Source organism: Haliotis rufescens, unplaced genomic scaffold, assembly GCF_023055435.1.
Source record: "Haliotis rufescens isolate VD_foot unplaced genomic scaffold, xgHalRufe1.0.p SCAF_1, whole genome shotgun sequence".
NCBI lineage: Eukaryota > Metazoa > Mollusca > Gastropoda > Lepetellida > Haliotidae > Haliotis > Haliotis rufescens.
The window spans coordinates 79,306,344-79,330,826 of NW_025963779.1; the positions used below are offsets into that span (position 1 = coordinate 79,306,344).

At 40.4% G+C, this 24,483-nt stretch overlaps 2 protein-coding genes across 5 annotated transcripts in view; both read left to right on the forward strand.

The window, feature by feature from the left end:
• Positions 1-243: 243 nt before the first annotated feature.
• On the forward strand, positions 244-4,399 carry LOC124143781. The gene is made up of 5 exons (XM_046512876.2): positions 244-362; positions 601-1,827; positions 2,094-2,290; positions 2,815-3,215; positions 4,175-4,399. Exons 1-5 carry the CDS (start codon positions 299-301, stop codon positions 4,356-4,358), a joined length of 2,073 nt encoding a protein of 690 aa, XP_046368832.1. The 5' UTR covers positions 244-298; the 3' UTR covers positions 4,359-4,399.
• A 7,490-nt stretch (positions 4,400-11,889) lies between these two features.
• The window catches only part of LOC124143780 (TPR and ankyrin repeat-containing protein 1-like), a 47,422-nt gene continuing 34,828 nt past the window's right edge, over positions 11,890-24,483 (forward strand). For all 4 annotated transcript variants that reach the window (XM_048401690.1, XM_048401697.1, XM_048401700.1 and 1 more), the window contains exons 1-4: positions 11,890-12,022; positions 13,394-13,525; positions 19,656-19,782; positions 20,603-20,941. In XM_048401690.1, coding sequence (XP_048257647.1) covers positions 13,463-13,525; positions 19,656-19,782; positions 20,603-20,941 — 529 coding nt within the window. In that variant the 5' untranslated portion in view covers positions 11,890-12,022; positions 13,394-13,462. The remainder of the gene's footprint in view (positions 12,023-13,393; positions 13,526-19,655; positions 19,783-20,602; positions 20,942-24,483) is intronic.

The window sequence follows — 24,483 nt, forward strand, 5'->3', positions numbered from 1 at the left end:
CAAGTAAATACAAAGCATCAACGCCAGAAAATAACCAGTCTCGATTATCTTTGGAAACAGATTCCACTGGGCGTAAAAGGCAAAGTTGTGGTGAAAATAATATTAATCGCTCACTGAACATCAGTGATGACATCAGGTGGTAACACTGCCCTACCTCACCTTTCGTTTCTTATCATGTCTACCTTAAATGACAAGTCCTTTATCTAGCTTCTGATTTGGTTGACCTTACACAGTATGTGGCAATGGTGGCCATCTGCAAAACTTCACAGATATTTATAACCACTGCCACTTCTGTTTGATGAAGGCAGTCATGGAAGTGACATGCTTACTGCTTTTGGTCTCTGCTGTTGGTACAACTGCAGGTGAGAAAGTCACGAAAGTGTTTTAGGTATAGAAACTTTGATTGTTGTGATAGGTGGATTGGGATGTAGAGAATAAGAAAAAGATTTTCCACATTTTGTTCACTCGAGATATATGATCCATTATTCCATGTATCGAGCACGTTTTTCCACCGATGAGTTTATGAGGCAGTGGGGTAATCCTAAATGAAACACAAGACAAAGTGATAGCTCTAGATTTTGTATGTTCTTTCTTAAACAGGTAGGACCCCGCACACTGGAAAGCGATTCATCGCATCACTGTTCTCAGTGTACCCAAATGGTAGGGATCGAGATGTTCCGGTTGTTTCCATTGGCCATGCGCGTGAAGGAAGCTGCACGCTAACCAACAGTGATGGCAATAGAACAGACATCCAGCTTCAAGGGAGTAACACCATCACACAATTTAGTCTGCCCTACATCGCGGAATTAAGTCTAGGGATAAATGTCGACAAACGTGCTATGGAACTTGAGTGCACTACTGATGTCTCCTTTTATATTTTCCTCAGAAGACACGTCAAAGTAGGTGCTTTTGCATATCCTGTACTTCCTTTGGAATCCTTGTCTAATAGGTACATCATACCATCAGTGCCGAATAACCCGATGTTAGGAATCGCTGCGATATCCGACAATACAACTGTCACAGTCGAATTTAAAACCAAGTGCACCTACCATTTCGGTTGGACGAGGTTGGAAGGGGGAAGTAGGTTTACTAAAGTCTTGAATAGGAGAGACGTGTTGCAGATAGCTGGACGTATTTTAACTCAGCGTGAATATTGCGATTTAGGAGGATCAATCGTTCAGAGCAGTGAACCCGTAGCAGTGTTCTCTGGATCACCCGGAATCTATTATCAAGGATATCTCAGTAAAACTGGCATGAGCCAGGTACCACCGGTTACAGCATGGGGGACAAAGTTTATTGTACCCCCGCCACTAGTTTCAGATATGTTTAGAATAAGTATCGTGGCAGCTTACAATGACACGACAGTTACCAGGGAATTACCAACTGGGGTCAAAACAGTTCATCTAAATGAATCCGAATTCTATGTCGAAAACACCAAGACAGGATTAGCGGCAGCATATATCCATAGCACAAAGCCGATACTTATCCAACAAATATTTGAAAAAGCTGCAGGTATTGTACCTGCTTTGGATGACTACGGTACTGAATATCTTATACCAGACCTTCAAACTGATAACCGAAAATACCAACGTCATGTTGTACTCGTCACCAGCGCTGACTGCACGTCACACATAAACGTCAATTCAACATGGACGTCACAGTTGAACACTTCGCACCAGGTCTCCTTCACAGGCTTCACAGATTCTTATAATTTGACCGCTATAAGAAGCAACTCTTCATCCTGTCCCTTTGCTGTGCGGGTCAGTGTTGACTCATCTTGGGAGTCACTTGGGTTCTTCGTTAGTCGACACAAGTTTCAAGAAGAAGGTTTGTTCTCTTTTGATACACAAATAACGAAAGAATCGAACGTTATCTTGCTTATAAGTTACTGAAAGTTTGAACTGTGTTTAAGTATTGTTCTAAATAGCAACTTGAAGTCAAATATTATCACTGTTGGCAAACAGTTTGAATGTTCATGAGACGCTCCTCCCATGAGGGCAAATATGATAGCGTGTTACGAGAATGGATGTTCAAACAATACTTAGATGTTCTGAAATCATCTGAGGACACCCTTTGTTATGGTCTATCTGCAGGCCTGCTAGATTCGGTAAACCTGACATGCACACCAGAGACTTGGCAGGTGACGGTGGACACACAACAACTACAGTATGCATACCCGACCTCTGTCCGTCAGAATATCTTCATGTCCAACACGTTTTGTCCTGGACTCCTTGACGGCGATGTCCTTGTGTTCAACTCCTCCTATGATGACTGCAACACAAAGACCAAGGTAGGAAATGGAAACAAATCACTTGCCACTGTATCCTGCAACATGTGTTTCTGGTAGAGAACAAGTTGTGATTATGGCGTGTGATGTGATCCGACAGCTTTATTAACCAGACGACAGAGGTCGGTTTATTTTATGGTGATGGTGACTTTGTGACAACATATATTAACAACTGCATTAATTGATCTGAAAAACATTACAGTTCACAGCTATGGATAGCTGGCATGTATATGAAATATATGTATTTGTCATGAATTGAAAAGCATACTAAACAGAAATAATCTCATGATCTCCTTATCCATGGGATTTTGGGAAAAGACTTGCCACACGTCATCATGTGATGTCATGAATGCAAATCCGAGAGCGCTGAAATCGTCGATGGTTCAAAGGGTGCCCCCCTTTCCTCAACGAATTGGCCTGCTTTAAAAATTCGGTTGTACGTCTATTGGGATATAAGAAAAATAGTTTTTGCTTTTTTGTGACGACAATATAAACGCTCAGCTTGTTCTACCTGCCATGTGTTTCAGGGAAGCAACACATCGATGACATTCAGCAATTACCTCATTGAATATGAAAGAGATCCCAAAACAAATATTGTTACTGGTGCAAAATGGCGTTACAACCTCGAATGTGATCTTCCCAAACGTGAAACTGCTGCTATCAGTTTTAATCCCGTCAACTCGAACGTGGCAACAATACAAACGGCAAGCACGGTAGCAGGACACGAGGCAGCCATTACGTTTTACAGCGACAACGCTTTCCAAACTAAATTGAAAGGAAACCCCTTGAAGGTGAACCTTGGCTCACGTGTGTATGTTCAAGTTGCAATGAAGCTGTCGGCCGAAGTCAAACTGTTGGTTGATAACTGCTACGTCAGTGAACATATACAGGGAGACAACTCTACTCGAGCTGCTCTAATTCAGGATAGGTACGTATCCTATTCCAGATATCCTTTTCATATGATAACATGTGTTCTGTGGACATTTATCAAACACTTCGCTTTCATTGGTCTATTGTGATCTAAGTCGTATCACACTGATAAACATTATTTTTGCAGAGGTGGTTATAAATCCTTAAACAGAACTACGTGTATACATTGCATAAGCACTTGTTAAAAGAGAACTAAAACAAGGAATTAAACAGTGGACTGGTTTTATTTCCCATTGGAGGACTACATGATCAACGAACCATTCCGTCGGGACAGGAGAACACACACTCAACCAGGTTATGCGCTGTGACCAACAAATACTCTAGCGCTCCTAACGGGCACGGTGTGTTGGGGGCATGTTTTACTCTAGAATTTCCATGGGGTTCGTTGATAGTATGTGCCTTTTATTACCTACGAGGGCAAACATATCGGGGTTCATAAAAATCATATGTGCCCTTGGGTCATATCACGTCACGAGACAACAGTGTATTGTCATACGGACGGCATTGTTGACGTCTCCGAATCTTATTGTGACGTGAGGTCAGAATGACGTCACACTAGAAACGACGTCATTGCTGAAGATCGTTGATGTCATTCGACAAATTGTGGTTCCACTGCTTTTGCGACTATAGGTAACACTAAAATCCGTCTCTGTATGTAGACATCCTCTTCGGTAGTAAATATAACATCATATTCGTGTTCATGTCATACTCTCGCTCGAGAAATACCGGGATTTAGACACTCGTGTCGTAAACATAGTATGACAAAGTCCACGTTAGTCCAACGATGTTCTTTATATCAGTTTCAGTTTCAACTGATATAAAGGATGTTGGACTCACGTGGACTTTATTATTTTAGTATATATTTATATATATGCATTCAAGTTCTTCCAACTTCCAGATGCCTATCAAAGACTTGAAGAGGGTAGTTTAAAAAAATAACACATTATTTTACTTCAGATGCGAAGCAAACCATTTCACCCACATCCTCGGCCATACGGACACGCTGGCACGTTTCTACTTCGATGTCTTCGATGTGCCCCATCACCATGACAGCATCTACGTCACGTGTGACGTCAGTTTCTGTCCACTCATGGATTTCACATCGGATTGCCAAGGTGGCTGCAACAAGACTGCGTCGTAGGGTACTGACAATAGGATAATAAATAAATAAGCAAAACAATATGTATGTTCTCTGTAATTTTTACCTCATAACATTCACGGTAGTTGATAAGATGCTATTAATGATGATTGTATCGTATACAGTGAAACTCGAGGTCCTGACGACTATCGCATGTCGAGTTATCCGACGTACAGTTCGGGACAAGTGGAGTAGGAACATTAGACCATCTGACCGTTAATTATTCTATGCGGACATTACAGCTGCATCGCCTTAAAAGATATATTGAGATAATGGAGTTAGTATTAAAATCATGGCAATGCCACATGGCACAGTGACAGCCTTTCCTAACATCGCTCTCGGTAGTGCATTAGAACAAATAATGATGAGCGATAAAGGGGTGGGTGGATGCGGTACCGGCAGCTGCAAGCATTGTCGCGTTGGGCCAGGACTGTATCTGTGGCTTTGTCATAAATGAATGAATGAATGTGAATAGCATGACTTCATAACCCTTTGACCGCCTCCGTGGTCCAGTGGATTGAGCTTCTGTCCGGAGAGAAGAAGGTCGGTGGTTCGATTCCCGACGGCGTCATACAAAAAGATGTCATAAGTAAAACTAGTCTTGTTGTTACCCTGCCTGCCGCTCGGAAGGTTCCCTTCCATAACGTAGACCTCACAAACAGCCAAATCTGAGATGAACGTTTATAAAATCTGTATAGTACATCTGTATAGTACATCTGACTTAACACGTCTTTTTGTTTTGTTATATCTTGATGTTTAGCTATGGGTCATTCCATTATCAATCAAGGTAACAGCATTGCAATTTTGTGTGTACTCAACCAGAAAAGTTGTTATTTTAAGGTGTCTAACAAATGGCTGTCTTACTAATGAAAGGGCACCGGAAGACCAAGAAGAAAAGATGATTATATTACAAATACTTGTCACCCCCCAATTATTATTTAATAGACCTTTCCAGCATTGAAATAGTTTAGCATGGCGACTCAGCCATCTACGATCTTCTGATAAGTATAATATACGAAAAGCAGCAGAAACGCAATCAAATTTCTCATTAAATAAAAACAACATATTTTGTTATCAAAACTAAAATTCGGATTAACAAAGAGCTTAACTATGCCTTGGCTTCTCACAATCTACTCAATCATATAAGTAATCATAACGTATTATTTCTTTTGTAATGAAAACATACAATTGGATTGAAATACCTACAATGATGAAATCAACCACCAAGACCCAGACATAGTTCCTCATCTTCAATCATTCCCTGGCATGAGAAGTTCCTTATACCGACAAAGAAAAGTGAACATACCATAAAAACATTTAAACATGAAATATAGGCGTACCAGGTAAGGATAGCATGGCATCCGGCGCACTTCACTGCATCATCTGGAATAAAACTTAACAGGGCTAGAAATCTGGAATACCACTTAACAAGGCTCGGCATCCGGAATACCACATAACAGGGCTAGGAATTCGGAATACCACATAACAAGGCTCTGCGTCCGGGGTACTGCACTACGATATCTGGAATACTGCTTAAAATAGCTCGGCATCCGGTGTTCAGCACTGCAACATTTCTGGAATACCACTTAACAAGGCTCGGCATCCGGAATACAACTTAACAAGGCTCGGCATCGGGAATACAACTTAACAAGGCTGGGCATACGGAATACAACTTAACAGGGCTCGGCATCCGGAAAACAACTTAACAAGGCTCGGCATCCGGAATATCACATAACAAGGCTCGGCATCCAGAATACAACTTAACAAGGCTCGGCATCCGGAATACAACATAACAAGGCTCGGCATCCCGAATACAACTTAACAAGGCTCGGCATCCCGAATACAACTTAACAGGGCTCGGCAACCGGAATACAACTTAACAAGGCTCAGCATCCGGAATACAACTTAACAAGGCTCGGCATCTGGAATACAACATAACAAGGCTCGGCATCCGTAATACCACTTTACAAGGCTCGGCACCCAGAATACCACTTAACAAGGCTCGGCATCTGGAATACAATTTAACAAGGCTCGGCATCCAGAATACGACATAACAAGGCTCAGCATCCGGAATACAACTTAACAGGGTTTGGCATCCGGAATACCACTTATCAAGGCTCAGCATCTGGAATACAACTTAACAAGGCTCAGCATCTGGAATACAACTTAACAAGGCTCAGCATCTGGAATACCACTTAACAAGGCTCGGCATCCAGAATACAACTTAACAGGGCTCGGCATCCGGAATACAACATAACAAGGATCTGCATCCAGAATACAACTTAACAAGGCTTGGCATCCAGAATACAACTTAACAAGGCTTGGCATCCGGAATAACACTTAACAAGGCTCAGCATCCAGAATACCACTTTACAAGGCTCGGCATCCAAAATACCACTTAACAAGGCTCGGCATCTGGAATACAACTTAACAAGGCTCGGCATCCGGAATACCACTTTACAAGGCTCGGCATCCAGAATACCACATAACAAGGCTCGGCATCCGGAATACAACTTAACAAGGCTCGGCATCCGGAATACAACTTAACAAGGCTCGGCAGGGAATACCACTTAACAAGGCTCGGCATCTGGAATACAACTTAACAAGGCTCGGCATCCGGAGTACAACATAACAAGGCTCAGCATCCGGAATACAACATAACAAGGATCTGCATCCGGAATACAACTTAACAAGGCTCGGCATCTGCAATACCACTTAACAAGGCTTGGCATCCGGAATACAACTTAACAAGGCTCGGCATCTGGAATACAACATAACTGGGCTCGGCATCCGGAATACAACTTAACAAGGCTCGGCATCCGGAATACAACATAACAGGGTTCGGCATCCGGAATACAACTTAACAAGGCTCGGCATCCGGAATACCACTTAACAAGGCTCGGCAACCGGAATACAACATAACAAGGCTCGGCATCTGGAATACAACTTAACAGGGCTCGGCATCAGGAATACAGTTTAACAAGGCTCGGCATCCGGAATACAACTTAACAGGGTTCGGCATCCGGAATACCACTTAACAAGGCTCGGCAACCAGAATACAACTTAACAGACTAGGCATCTGGAATACAACTTAACAGGGCTTGGCATCAGGAATACAATTTAACAAGGCTCGGCATCCAGAATACCACATAACAAGGCTCGGCATCCGGAATACAACTTAACAGGGTTCGGCATCCAGAATACAACTTAACAAGGCTCGGCATCTGGAATACAACTTAACAAGGCTCGGCATCCGGAATACAACTTAACAAGGCTCGGCAACCGGAATACAACTTAACGGACTCGGCATCTGGAATACAACTTAACAGGGCTCGGCATCAGGAATACACCATAACAGGGCTCGGCATCCGGATTACAACTTAACAGGGTTCGGCATCCGGAATACCACTTAACAAGGCTCGGCATCCGGAATACCACTTAACAAGGCTCGGCAACCGGAATACAACATAACAAGGCTCGGCATCTGGAATACAACTTAACAGGGCTCGGCATCAGGAATACAGTTTAACAAGGCTCCGCATCCGGAATACAACTTAACAGGGTTCGGCATCCGGAATACCACTTAACAAGGCTCGGCAACCAGAATACAACTTAACAGACTAGGCATCTGGAATACAACTTAACAGGGCTTGGCATCAGGAATACAATTTAACAAGGCTCGGCATCCAGAATACCACATAACAAGGCTCGGCATCCGGAATACAACTTAACAGGGTTTGGCACCCGGAATACCACTTAACAAGGCTCAGCATCTGGAATACAACTTAACAAGGCTGGCATCCAGAATACCACATAACAAGGCTCGGCATCCGGAATACAACTTAACAGGGTTTGGCACCCGGAATACCACTTAACAAGGCTCAGCATCTGGAATACAACTTAACAAGGCTCGGCATCCGGAATACCACTTAACAAGGCTCGGCATCCAGAATACAACTTAACAGGGCTCGGCATCCGGAATACAACATAACAAGGATCTGCATCCAGAATACAACTTAACAAGGCTCGGCATCCAGAATACAACTTAACAAGGCTTGGCATCCGGAATACCACTTAACAAGGCTCGGCATCCGGAATACAACTTAACAAGGCTCGGCATCCGGAATACAGCTTAACAGGGCTTGGCATCAGGAATACAATTTAACAAGACTCTGCATCCGGAATACAACTTAACAAGGCTCGGCATCCGGAATACCACTTAACAAGGCTCGGCATCCGGAATACAACTTAACAAGGCTCGGCATCCGGAATACAACTTAACAAGGCTCGGCATCCGGAATACAACTTAACAAGGCTCGGCATCTGGAATACAACTTAACAGGGCTCGGCATCCGGAATACAACTTAACAAGGCTCTGCATCTGGAATACAACTTAGCAAGGCTCGGCATCTGGAATACAACTTAAAAGGGCTCGGCATCTGGAATATAACTTAACAGGGCTCGGCATCCGGAATACCACATAACAAGGCTCAGCATCCGGAATACAACATAACAAGGCTCGGCATCCGGAATACAACTTAACAAGGCTCGGCATCCAGAATACCACATAACAAGGCTCGGCATCCGAAATACAACTTAACAAGGCTCGGCATCCGGAATACAACTTAACAAGGCTCGCATCCGGAATACAACTTAACAGGGCTCGGCATCTGGAATACAACTTAACAGGGCTCGGCATCCGGAATACAACTTAACAGGGCTCGGCATCTGGAATACCACATAACAAGGCTCGGCATCTGGAATACAACTTAACAAGGCTCGGCATCCGGAATACAACTTAACAAGGCTCGCATCCGGAATACCACTTAACAGGGCTCGGCATCCGGTGTTCTTCAATGCATCATCTGGAATACCACTTAACAGGGGCCGACACCCTCAATACTGCATGCACACCAATGCGAGCTCAATAAATGAACTTGGCTCGTCATACCGAAAACCAGGTTTCGATTCCCCCACATGGGTACAATGTGTGAAGCCAATTTTTCGGTGTCCCCAGCCGTGATATTGCTGAAATATTGCCAAAAGCGGCGTAAAACCATACTCACTCACACAATCAATAAATTAACACGTATACATGCTTGGTAGAAGGATACTATCTCCATCATTGCACTGTAATGATGGGAGTTGAAGAACTTAATATAGACATTACTACCACGCCAGTTGGGATATAAAGGTTATGAATACCGGTGAGGTCCAATGTGCAATTATTAACCTCTGGTGACGTCATCCCATTGTTCTATACGGGTTTTTCTCCTTTGAACTATTATCCACATGTATATCACTTTCCCACTTCACATTTCTGTAATCCCTTACTTGATAACAGTGTTAGTAGACACCGAAACGTCGCATTCATTGTAATAAACAAGTTGTATATCCATAGAATTATCTCCCTTGTTCATTATACCAACTTCTAAATGACACTTAAAGAAGTTTCAACAAATACTTGAATATACAAGACCTGCTTCCAGATTTCACTTCTTTCAAGACAGACCTAAGGTTTTACTTCGAAGCGACCTGTTTTGATCTCTTACTTTTGAACTATATTAATTAATTCACATATAATGTTGATGTGGCACTGATTATAAGTAAAAGATATTTTTCACATGAAAATTCCATAACGTGCATTAAACCTAGAACACAAATATAATGTTTTGTGTTGGAACCCAGTGTTTTTTCCCACTGAACTGTATTCTACGAAAGCCTAATGGTGCCACTCTGGTAACCTTATATATTTATTTTTAAATAGAAATTTCTCGTTATTTGAATTATTTGTTTATTTTCAAGAAATTAAGAATTTTTTTCTCTTTATTTCGATTATATTTTTGTAATTTTGACTATTTTCTCGTTACTTCAAGTTTATCAGTACAAAAACTCGAAGTTTTTCGAAATATATTCTCGTTATTTAAATATTTTTCTCGGTCTTTTCTCGTTACTTCGATTATTTTCTCGTAATCATCGGACAGGTGATGAAATTAAGTTTCACTGAGCTTATGGTTTTTGACAACTTGCGTCGCCTACCGGTTGGTGCACGTGCACGTTACTGCGAGAGTAAGTATGTTATATATATAATTAGTGAGCGTCAGACGAATCCATTTTAAACAGGGGTATGGGTATCACATAAATACAACATTTGATTAATTCGAGTATTAGTCTGAAAAGATGTCAGGTTATAAGATAGTTGACGAACTCGAATTCGGTTTTGGTGAGAGTAGTAATTAAGACACACCCTCCCCTCTCCCTCGGGTCTTACTTCTCCCATCAAGACCGCATTCTCGGTCGTGAAGCTCTATCACTATATGCTCCGCGAAAGAACAATGCTGTGCTTATGCCGTATGCTATTTCAAGTACGTGTACTTCCACGAAACACTGACCTCATGTCACTACGTTATCAGATTTCAATAACTGGTATGGCTGCTCGGTAATGACGCAACTTACCGTATCCGACGTAATAAGCGCCCAGGGCGCTCTCAAAATTAGAAATAAGAGGCTCTTATTGGAATATTATTTTGGTGAAAAAAGTTAATTTCGTAGTTTATGCTGACAGCCTGAAATGTTTATATACGACAGATATATTTTTCCAGGATTTAACTGCCCATAATTAAGGGTGCATATAACACACTAGTGCGTATTATACATGAATAAATAAGTCTTGTGTACATTGATCAATCGGAATGGGTGCTAATTTAGATTGCTCACTAGCCAATATATTAGCAAATATCGCCATGGGCGCTTATTAGAGCGGTGCGCTTATTACGTCGAATACGGTAGTTTTCCGTACCCTCGAATAGAGACGCCGGGTAAAGGCCAAATTTGAAGAACAGAGGCTAGGTTTCTAATGATCTTTAGTAGAATACTAAATAACTTATGTACATTTTAAACAAACATTTTACTCCTATCTTCTAAACAACCTGATGTAGCAATTATCTCGCCCAATACGATTAATATAATACGTTTAATATCGGTGCCATATGCATTGTAGATGCAATTACATATGGATTTTTAGGGGGAGAGGGTGGAGGAATACGGGCCGATGTCTCACCCGATATTCGACAGGGTTGTTTAAAAGACGCAGTACGGTAATATACAACGTGCAGACAACCTCCTCGGTTTTTTTCCAACACCTCCTGTTGACAAATATATAACAAATTAGAATGCGTTTCCATCGATCGTGTTTTCACATTACCATCATTACGATATTCTTTCATTTTTTAAATATGTATGTCGTGATACTTGTTGATCGATATGAATGTGAAGCATTCCATTCTAACCCCACATGGGATTTATTTATTGATTGATTCTCCTCTGTTCCTCTCCAAATCAATCTTCTCCCTCACAACATGGAATTATGTAAGTCTTAGGGAGACTCCCTACTCTACTCTCCCAAACAAAAGCAATTAAAACCCATTCAATTATCACGGGTCAGTTGAAATAATAAAGCAATTTAATTAGCGGATGCAAATAACGTGTTGTCAAAATTATCTCCCTTTATAGTTGGTCTCTTTCTACTTTCGGTTCTATTATCTGTCTTGTGACATTTCACATTCCAGTAACAGAAACTGAAAATGGAATTGACAGTTTCAGAGAACTGGACAGCTGTGATTAGCATGTAGCTGTGTTCATTTCAGTTCTGTAAATGCATCGAACAGGTAAGTCTTTTACAGCTCATACGACATTCCCCGACAAACCAGCTGGTCTCACAACTGGTTATGATGGTCATAGGCAAGCTATGCCTACAGGTTATAATAAGGTGTTGTTGTTTTTTTATGTTTGACCAAGTCGGACCTACAGTACGTTTGTGTTTTTCTTTTTCATACCAATGAAATCGAGTACCAATCCCAAGCATTTATGTTTATTAGAATACTGCAGGCGCCAACCTTGGGTAAACAGTAAACACACCTGTCCCTCTCCCGATCAAAAAAAAAAATGAACAAATATCTATTAATTAATTGCACCCTGTTTTAAGTGCATCCATTTCACTTGTAATTCAGCCTTAAATAAATGATTAAGAACTTACATACTTACAATATTACAACTTACAACTACCTAACTGGCTATAGAGACCTTCAAACTTCTTCTTCTGCATGTCCCCATTACCACATACTGAAAAATGTCACTTGCCAGTCACACAAAGCTCAATGCTAAGGCATTCATTACCAGCAAGTAGACCTGTTTACATTAGAGTAGGGCCTAGCATCCATGTTACCAATGTTAGGATATGGTGACATCAAACTTTAACTCGCTCCATGAGCAGGTTGGTACAGCCCAAAAGATATGTGTTTGTATGTGTCATTTCATAGCACCCTTATATAGATATAAATCATAATATATATATAAATTTTGATGTTTTTCTTTAGGATAAAATTGTATCAATGTGTTGTAAGTGTGACTTAAGTAGTTAAGGACTATTAAAGATACTTTTATGAAATAATGTTTTTCTGTATGCATATGTAACAAATGTTATATTTGGGATAACACTTTCATAGTAAAGTACAGATACTTGTACTTTATAGGGTTGAGTCCCATATGGGATTCAAAACCACACTGCCAGAGTGAGGCACCTAATTACCAGCACACAAAAGTCAGTGATCAAACCCACTCAGCCACCAAGACTTTCACAAAAATGAAAGTCCGGCAACTGGTTATCAATAATAGTCCTAGAATATGTAAGTAATCCAAAAAAGTCCTAGAATGTGTAATCTGTAAAGTGTTATCCCAAATATAACATTTGATCACTGTGTTTAAATTAGCATTTGAAATGGTGGGGAAATGTATGCAGAGGGCAAGAGAATGTAGATTGATATTAATTGTTTTCATCTAAATTCTGTTTGTAGATTGGTCACATGTTGATGTATCAAATGTATCATCATGATGGCTAATAACTCCACAGTATTTCTTGCTTTCATGTTTCCTGCCATATAGCTGCTATGAAATAAAGTCACTTTGCATTTTTTTTACACTCTTTAGATTCAAATCGATATGGTACAGTAAAAGAAAATTTCATGTGATCTCATTTGCAGATGATGTTGAAATTATGGAAGGTCCACTTACCAGCTCCTTAAGGGGTTTGGAAGGGGAAGCAATTGCAGATGGACAGGGCAATGCATAGAACTGTTCACCATGGTTACTTGGAAAGTGACTCAGTAGTACCGGTAAGTATGAAGGACAATTGAGGTCTACTCACTCAATCACTCATTCATAAACTCACTAACTAACTTATTAACCACTCGACATGGGTACAATGTGTGAAGCCCATTTCTGGTGTCCCCCGCCGTGATATTGCTGGAATATTGCTAAAAGCGGCGTAAAACCATACTCACTCACTATTAACCACTCAATTAACCTTACCTTTAAGAGGTAGTTTAAGAAAATATGTACCATATTCACCATAATAAGCACAATAGGAGCTTAGAAATTGGACTGATGGGCACTCAATAAAACCATACACAAGTTAGGTTTGTTTCAGAGCTCGAGTGGCAGTGAACAAAGTTACTTCAAACATCCATGATAAAAAAAATAATATATACCCCTTCTTCATATTTACATGGGCTGTCGGGGCGGTCGGGTAGCCTAGTGGTTAAAGCGTTCGCTCGTCACGCCCAAGACCCGGGTTCGATTCCCGACATGGGTACAATATGTGAAGCCCATTTCTGGTGTCCCCCGCCGTGATATTGCTGGAATATTGCTAAAAGCGGCGTAAAACCATACTCACTCACTCACTCACTCACTACATGGGCTGTCAGGTAGCCTAGTGGTTAAAGCGTTCGCTTGTTACACCAAAGACCCGGGTCCGATTGCTGACATGGGTACAATGTGAAGCACATTTCTGGTGTCCCCCACCGTGATATTGCTGGAATATTGCTAAAAGCGGTTTACACGCCTGCGCTCCTGTTTTCTGGAACAGATGTGTTACATACACAAGGAGTGTGAGTGAGTTGGGTTTACGCTGCTTTTAACAGTATTACAGTTATATCGTGGCGTGTCAGCTTAATGTGGGAGGAAAGCCCGAAGTGAAGCAGGTTCCAGACGTTTACCACTTCGGTGAAACCCATGAGCACGGGTATGGTGCTGACAAACCTAGAAACATAATCGGGGTGAACCAGGATTTGAACCCACAATCATAGGTTTCTGGCGTGCCCAAGGGACGCAACTCTGCACAGCGAATCACGGCGCCCTAGACGACTGGGCCACCCGTGCCCCCACATACACAAGGAAATATGCACAGTCATGTAAATATTTTGGTCTTAGTTGGTGGCACTTACTAAGATTACTGACAGATTGGTCTCGAAAGTTAATCAAGGGGCGGTATTATAGTTAATAAAATCTTGTTTGTTAAAACTGTGCAAATGTTGTTCAAAATGACAATAACCATAAGAATGACGGTGTCAACAGTTGAGTTGCAAGTGGTGTCTCAAAATAACCTTCATCTCTAATTATATGGTCTTGTACAAACATCTGGCATAACTGCAGTTTGAAAAAGTATAAAATGTAAAGGTAAAAGTCATACCAGTCATTTTACCACTTACCGTATTCGACGTAATAAGCGCCCACGGCGATATTTGCTAATATATTGGCAAGTGGTTGGTTGGTTGGTTGGTTTGTTGTTTAACGCCGCACTCAGCAATATTCGAGCTATATGGAGGCCGTCTGTGAATATCCGAGTCTGGACCAGACAATCCAGTGATTAATATCACGAGCATCGATCCACGCAATTGGGATCGATGACATGAATCAACCAAGTCAGCAAGCCTGACCACCTGATCCTGTTAGTCGCCTTTTACGACAAGTATAGTCACCTTTTACGGCAAGCATAGGTTGCTGAAGACCTATTCTACCCCGGAATCTTCACGGGTCTATTGGCTAGTGAACAATCCCAATCAGCACCCCTTCCGATTGATCAATGTACACAGGACTTATTTATTCGTGTATAATACGCACTCCTGTGTTATATTACCCTTAATTATGGGCAATTAAATTCGTGAAAAATATATCTGTCGTATGTAAACATTTCAGGCTGTTAGCATAAACCACGAAATTTATGATCTTTCAACTCAAAATAATATTCTAATAAGCGCCCCCTATTTCTAATTTTTGAGAGTGCCCTGGGCGATTATTACATTGAATACAGTAAGCTGTAACAACCATGAGTTTCCAGGGAGTTATCTCCCCCTATACAGGCCAGTACTCACACACAAATCTGCAGCAAATATCAGTAGAATTCCCAAATTGGAATTACATCATGCTATTATAGTTAAAACATATGTCATCCAATAAGGAAGGAGTGGAATCAATGTTTTATTTTTCATTTTTGCACTAAATGAAATGTTACAATACAATATTAACATACCTTTAAAGTTAGGAAAATAAGAAGAAAAAAATAATTCGCCAATTTGAGCAAAATAAGATTTTGTAAACTATTTGCTTGCCAAGGGCACATAGTATTGAATCACAGGTAAATCTCAGGTTTCAATGATCACTGATCAAAGCTTATCTAAACTGTCATAATGATTACAGGAAGTCCAGTGAGAGATTGATAGCTGATCATCCTGATGCTGACGTGGTTACCATGTATAATAGACCTCACATAACAACAGTACACCCGAGTGCATGTTGATAGGCTCAGGACGGTGAACGTCACAACATGTCACCTGGCAAAATGTCAGACGTTATTTGATATGGCTCTAAAATCAATACGCAGTTGGGAGTAGGAAGTTGCATGTCAGACCTGTAATCAGTTGATCGTTAGGCCACTTAGACTTGTCTTGTTTGTCATTACTTGTATTTTATGAATGGGAAGTAGATACTATTATTTTATTTTTGGGTTAACCACTTCAACCAAAATTTAAAAAATAGTTTGCAAGTTTTCTGAACAATAACAGTTAGGGATCATAAATATGTTTTAGGTTATTTACAACATTTAGGATGGTTTGGGTGGGTTGGTTGGTAAGTGACAAGAAATCAAAATGTTTTTTCATGTGGCCTGACTGAGATAAGTGTATGTTTGGAAAACAGAAAGTGAAAGTAAGACATAGAAAGAAAACTGAAAATGTAGCTCTTAGAACTTGAATAAGGTATTTTAGCTCACCTGACAGAAAGTCAAGTGAGCTTATGTTATGGCCTGTTTGTCCGTCGTCAGTCTTGTATCATCTGTCGTAAATGTCTTCTCCTCAGAAGTTGCAATTAAACATTAACTTGTTCCAACCAATGATGACACCCCATTTTGTGCAAGAGGTTTACGATTATGATTTTCAGTATGGCCGACAAGGCAGCCATTTTGAAAAACCTGTTTATGTCCATTGCTCTTTCAATTTTGTACAAAATGTTATGATATTTAGTACATGTGTATTAATTAGTGGGGGTCAACATATCTGTTCTGTTTTTTTGTGATATTTTATGTTTTTGCTTTTATCTGAACTTTGCACTTCAACCATACTGCAAGTTAAACTTCCAATGGCTATAACTCTTTTATTTCCAGCTGTTATAGACCCGTGAAGATTCCGGGATAGAATAGGTCTTCAGCAACCCATACTTGCCGTAAAAGGTGACTATGCTTGTCGTAAAAGGCAACTAACGGGATCAGGTGGTCAGGCTCGCTGACTTGGTTGATGCATGTTATCGTATCCCAATTGCTCATGATATTAATCACTGGATTGTCTGGTCAAGACTCAATTATTTAAAGACCGCTGTCATATAGCTGGAATATTGCTGAGTGCAGCGTTAAACAACAAACCAACCAACCAATCCAGCTGTAATAAAATTGGCTATGTGTGTAGTTCATAGTGGGGATCAACACATGCGTGTAAGCATGTTTTTGTTCCGCCCAAATTTAGTTCAGACCTGGAAAAATATCAGGATTAAATACATAAAAATACAGTGAAAATGATCTGACCCTGTAGTGAAAAGTTGTGGTTGACATGAACAAATGTAAGTATGTGTGTGTTTATGAGCAATGTTCCTGTATATATTGTTAATGTGCAACATGAAAAAGTGGAAACTAAGACATACAGTCGCAATACAAATAAACATAATCTAAAAGAAATACAAAGAAATTGATGAAAAATGAAAGCATGATACAAATCCTGATAGTTAATTAATGATCGAGGCAAATGTGAAAACATGTAATTATAACAGAACCGGATAGAATGCAGAGACCAAAACGCAATCGAATTTAGAAGTACTGCTGCAAGAGAATTCAACGAAATGACTGTGTTTATGTCAAAAAGGCAGTCGTCAGTGAAAACTGTCAGGATAAACAGTAAAGGAGAAAAGAAAAAACAAATTTTACCATGGTAACAGATATATTTAAAATCATATTTCTAAAGATTTTTTGTATTTTAAAATGTTAATGGAAATGTCAAATAGGAATTTTTACACATAGAGCATTTGACCATGTTGACCGGAACAAATATACTGCAAGTTTTTGTCCCATGGTTAACATTCATGTATCCTGTCTCTCCTCCATCCCATCACTAGGTAGAACATGGGTGTGAAAGTTCCTGTATGACTGGAACAAATGTCAGTGTGATAAGATTGAGTGAGTTGGGTTTAACGCCGCTTTTAACGGTATTACAGTTATATCACAGCGTGTCAGCTTAATGTGGGAGGAAAGCCCGAAGTGATGCAGGTCTGAGACATTTACCACTTCGGTGAAACCCACGAGCATGGGTATGGTGCTGACAAACCTAGAAACATAATCGGGGCGACCCGGGATTCGAACCCACAATCATAAGTTTCTGGCGTGCCCAAGGGACGCAACTCTGCACAGCGAATCGCTGCGCCTTAGACAACTGGGCCACCCGTGCCCCCCAGTGTGATAAGAACCAAAACTTGATGCAGTATGCACCTCCAAAGGAACAAGTGTTGGTAGTAAACGTATATATGCACATAGAACCAATCTTGTTTACATGCGTTCTTTTTTTTTTGCAACATCTTACAATGTGGTCTTTGTTGGACCATTGCACATTGACCATGCTCCTAAATTCTCTGAAATGCATTTTGTGCAGCTATGCATCCGAAAAAATAGTTGAGTTTGCTTCACGTTAGTAGAAGAGACTGATTTGGGTCATGTGTATGTATAAAAAATGGTGTTAAAATTAATTAGCCTGGCAACAACTGGCTATTATGTAATTGTTTTATATTTTGTGATGCAAATTGCATTTTTCCTGCTTCTATTGTTTTGTTTGTTATTCAACAGAAACTTATAATTCCTTTTATTAATGAAGTAACCAATGTGACAAGACTTTGAGAGAAAAGGTTGTTTCTTAGGAAATGCGTTTGGTCAGGACCCTTGAATCAATAAAATTATTACGTAATTTAATTTTGAAACACAAACATTTGTCCATGTAGCCAATGACTGAAACTGAAATTAACCAATGTTTATCCCAATGCATTGAGTAAATGGAAGTAACTTACTTCGTTAGTGTTGGGGGCACGGGTGGCCCAGTCGTCTAAGGTGCCGCGATTCACTGTGCAGAGTTGCGTCCCCTGGACACGCCAGAAACCTATGATTGTGGGTTCGAATCCCAGTTCACCCCGATTATGTTTCTAGGTTTGGCAGCACCTAACCTGTGCTCGTTGGTTTCACCGAAGTGGTAAAAGTCTGAGACCTGCATCACTTCGGGCTTTCCTCCCACATTAAACTGGCACGCCACGGTAAAACTGGAATAATGTTAAAAGCGGCGTTAAACCCAACTCACTCACTCACTCACTCGTTAGCGTTGTCTGCCAGCTGTCAAAATGGCGGAATCAAAGTGGTTTGATAGGTGAAACTTCAGACATATATTCCGGGTCTGTATGAGGGAATGTCGGTGAGATAAATTCGTTGTCAACGGTGGGATGGTGTGAGTGATGGTGGTGTGATGTACCCTGTGTGTAAGACTATGTACTCTGATCTGTCAGGATTGATGGGAGGGAAATACATTTCTGAGAATAAATCCCTTATACCCTGCCACGAAAAAGACAGACTGCAATGGATTTGTCAGCAGGCGAATAAATCCATTATACCCCACTTTAAAGCAAAAAGCCTCACACTTTTTCCAAGTCAATGAAAGTCAAGTTTACCTCAGCGCAATCGAACAGCTGTAATTTGTTTTTATTCTTGCAGATATATTTGTTCTAGCAGTATTACTCGGGGTACATGGGGTTTTATGCGTCCCGCGTTAGGTTTTATGCTTCCAGCTCATGGTATAATACCTTATTTAGAAGGCCTAAAACCACATGTAGCCAGAGGTTTGTTTGTTGTTTGTTGTTGGTCTAAAACTTTTAGTTGCTATCGCTGTATAGATGTGTTCAAATGGCCTTCAAGATCCAACCTCCAGCCTCCGTACTTTGATAGAAGACATCAAGAAATTAGACGATGACAGGGTGCACTATTTTGCAAAACTGGCGACTGTCATTCCAAGACTACAAGGTAAAGATTTGAGCTGTTAATTCCAAGATTTCACAGTAAAGATTTGAGGTTTATATTCCAAGAATATGAATACAATTGTTACACCTGAATTAGTCATGTGACACCACCCACTTGTCTTTTCTGAAGTTCTGTCTGCACAAAGTGCTTATATGGGTAGTTTTATATATTTCCTAACTAGACTAAGTTTTGTTCATCATTTTCAGATTAAGTATTTCTCTTTTCTAATGAAAACGAGCATAAGTAAAACAAGATGTGCAATATAATGGGGTATTGGCGGTAACTGGTCCTCAGCAATAACTGGTCAGGAGTCCGTGCCTGCTATCCACCCCCAAACTGAAGAAATTAACATTATTAGCACCAACATTGGAAGTGCTCCCTTATGACTTGTATTTCAGTCTCGGGCTAAATCTAAATAAAAATTCAAAACCCCTAACCCCATCATTTTGACCAATGGCAGTCTGGTCCTGATGAGATTATTTAATACAGGCCACTGAAATATCACTGACTGCGGCATAAAACATCATTCACTCACTTACCCACTTGCAATAATAATGTGTAAACTTGTGAACTTGTTCTATTTACATTTGCATGCGACTTATCCAACTTGGTCATTAGCTGTATTGAGGCAGCATACAAAAGTAACTCATTTTATTCATTAAATCATTTCCAGAAAGGCTCACAATACCCAAAATTACTTCATTCTGAGCAGATAGTTTCTAATTTCTTTGTAACTTGTTAAATATTTACTCTGCACCATATCCGGTAAATTTACATAACTTAGACACGAAATAGAAAAAGAGCATACGTGTTGCTTTTTCAGACTGCACACACTGTGACGGCATCGACATTCCAGAATCTCCACAGTTCTGGTCCCAAGTACTGGACCTCCTGGTGAAACAGAAGGAATGGCTGGCTGTGGATTTCCTTGTCCAGCCAAGGACTGGACATCGGGCATCACTAGACGGCCGAGCGGCCACCCTGCCGACCACCGATATCTGTATAGCCAGCATCCTTGGGTCCGTGAATGATGTGGACCTGAGCGTCTGGGGTATCCGACTGGCCATCACACTCCTGGAGAAGGGCACGCCTATAGAGAGTATTGTAGATGAAGACGGGGAACCTCTGATGATAGCTGCAGTCAGATCAGCTACCAGATCAGGTCAGTTGGCCCATGATGATGTATGCGAAACTATAATTATTTAACTGTTGGAAAAGTAGCAGGGAGTGGGGGTCATCCTTCAGATAATATAAAAGTCGGGAGCTTGCTGAGGGGGTTAACCTCTTGAGCCACAGAAATAATTATCGTTAGTCTGTGCCAAAACATTTGACTGTGTTTTTCTCTCTGCATCATTTTGAGTAGATTGTAGTGTTATTTTATGGACGGTTATTAGCTGAGCTTACTAGACCAAACAGACTCTGGCTTCGGACTATTGTGGCTATAGTCACAGACTGGTGTTATATATATCATTCCACAAATACATTTCTGCATTCTGAAGGCCTTTTTGGATTCTGGGTCAGATACAGTCCACACACAGTGTATCATGCTTGTTGAATGAATGACCCCAAATGGGGATCAGGTGCTGTGACTTGACTGATTGTCTTCCATCGTACCTAGATGGTGTGGAATGTTGCTCTTGTTTCGGCCACTGGTCCGCCTGGTCAAGTTGCAACTACTTAATGGCTGCTCTCATGCTTCTGGAATATTCCTGAACGTTACGCAACAATCAGATGACAATATATTTGATGAAGAAAGTATTTATTATTTATGTAACTTGTAGTTCTAATTGAAATACTGACAGTGTTTTGATGCCTTTGTTATCGTAATTTTACAGTTGTGGCAATTTGTTTTGGAAAGAAATTCTGACAAGCAAAAGAGAGTTTTGTAGAATTCATTGACACCAAGGGAGCTTGACATTTGATGCTTCATAATCGTATACTAGGACATCATGTTTATCATATCACACTGTTGTATCTAAGACACATGTAAATGTTTCTGGAGTGTTGGAGGGTGGTAATGTAGCCAAGTGGTTAAAGCGTTTGCTTGCCACGCCAAATGCTCAGGTTCAATTCCCCACAGTGTACAATATGTGAAGCCCATTTCTGGTGTCCCCGTTGTGATATTGGTGGAATATTGATATGAGTGGTGTAAAACTAAACTCACTCACTCATGCAAGAGAGTGGTCATATCTGTCACTTAGTCGGGGACTTAGTTCACTGAAAATCTTTCCTCATTCTCTGCCAAGTACATTTTTAGAAAAACTATCACTTCAAATTCATCATTTCAAAGCTTGCCATACAGGAATGAATTGAAAATGATACATATGTCTTACAATAATTCTAATGCACTGGGGGACACACATGGCCAATCGTGAAAGGCATTTTGCTGCACAGTGTTGTGTCTCCTTGTATCAGTGATTATGGGTTTCATCCCAGACTGATCCGTGATCTGCCTACACTTGCTTGTGGGTTTCCCTAAAGTGGTAGACGTGAATAACGTACACTGAAGCCTAAAGGCATCCATATGTGACTTTGTGTGGTTTAACACTGCTTTGAACAGTATTTCACTTTAAACACATCAAATCAGTTTGATTTTGGAAGAAACCATGAACTGATACAGATGTTACTGCTTTGGTGAAATCCATGACAACATGCTGGCAAACCGTGAAACATGATCAGTTAGACTTTGGAATGGAAACCTTGAGTTGTGGCATGTCTAAGGGACATAACTCTGTGTAGCGCATCCAGTCGTGCCTCCTCACAACTGTGTAATGAATAATCTTTACCACTCCTCTGATCGTTAACACATGTGACAACTCATGTATAATAGATATAGTTGTATTTTTGTCTGAGACAGATGTTTTTCCATATTATTACCTCCACACCACACCACATCACACCACACCACACCACACCACACCACACCAAAACATGCCTTTCATAATTTGCGAGTGATTTCTAACATCTAAGCATTGAAAAAGAACAATATCAAGCTGACTTGTTGTCCATCATCAAACTGTCAGCCCTACACAGCTGAAATTTTGTATTATTGAATTTTCCTTTTATGGAACCATGCCGAAATCTGAAACTTTTTATGGCCATTACACAGGCATGTTTTTTCAAAATGTAAATTTGGGATATCTGTATGTCGTAGTGGGGCTGAACATGTATCTTCCTTTTCTCACAATGTTTTTAATTTTTGCCCTTACAGTAAAGTACGTTTAAGACAAACACAGGTATAATGAACTGATGGATATGACAAACGTATTTTTTTATCCTAGTCGTTTGCCTATATGCTGTATATATTATGCTTATAACAAACTACGGTTACAATGAACTAAAATAAGTGGTCCCTTTGAGTTCGTTATAACCGTAGTTTACTGTATTTCATATTTGACGTTGCTACTAAAAATGCATTTCCTCGCACTGTAAACATCAACTCCTCACACTGTTAACATCAACTCCTCGCACTGTAAACATCAACTCCTGACACTGTAAACATCAACTCTTAGCACTGTAAACATCAACTCTTCACACTGTAAACATCAACTCCTGACACTGTAAACATCAACTCCTCACACTGTAAACATCAATTCCTCACACTGTAAACATCAACTCCTCAAACTGTAAACATCAACTCTTAGTACTGTAAACATCAACTCTACGCACTGTAAACATCAACTCCTCACACTGTAAACATCAACTCCTCACACTGTAAACATCAATTCCTCACACTGTAAACATCAACTCCTCACACTGTAAACATCAACTCCTCGCACTGTAAACATCAACTTTTAGCACTGTAAACATCAACTCTATGCACTGTAAACATCAACTCCTCAAACTGTAAACATCAACTCCTCACACTGTAAACATCAACCCCTAGCACTGTAAACATCAATTACTCACACTGTAAACATCAACTCCTCACACTGTAAACATCAACTTCTGACACTGTAAACATCAACTCTGTAAACATCAACTCCTGACACTGTAAACATCAACTCTTAGTACTTTAAACATCAACTCCTCACACTGTAAACATCAACTCCTCACACTGTAAACATCAACTTCTGACACTGTAAACATCAACTCTGTAAACATCAACTCCTTGCACTGTAAACATCAATGCCTCGCACTGTAAACATCAACTCCTCACACTGTAAACATCAATTCATCACACTGTAAACATCAATTCCTCACACTGTAATCATCAACTTCTCACACTGTAAACATCAACTCCTCGCACTGTAAACATCAACTCTGTAAACATCAACTCCTTGCACTGTAAACATCAACGCCTCGCACTGTAAACATCAACTCCTCACACTGTAAACATCAATTCATCACACTGTAAACATCAATTCCTCACACTGTAATCATCAACTTCTCACACTGTAAACATCTATTCCTGACACTGTAGACATTAATTCCTCACACTGTAAACATTAACTTCTGACACTGTAAACACCAACTCCTCGCACTGAAAACATCAACTCCTCACACTGTAAACATTAACTCTGTAAACATCAACTCCTTGCACTGTAAACATCAACTCCTTGCACTGTAAACATCAACTCCTCACACTGTAAAACATCAGCTCCTCGCACTGTAAACATCAACTCCTCGCACTGTAAACATCAATTCTTCACACTGTAAACATCAACTCCTCACACTGTAAAACATCAACTCCTCGCACTGTAA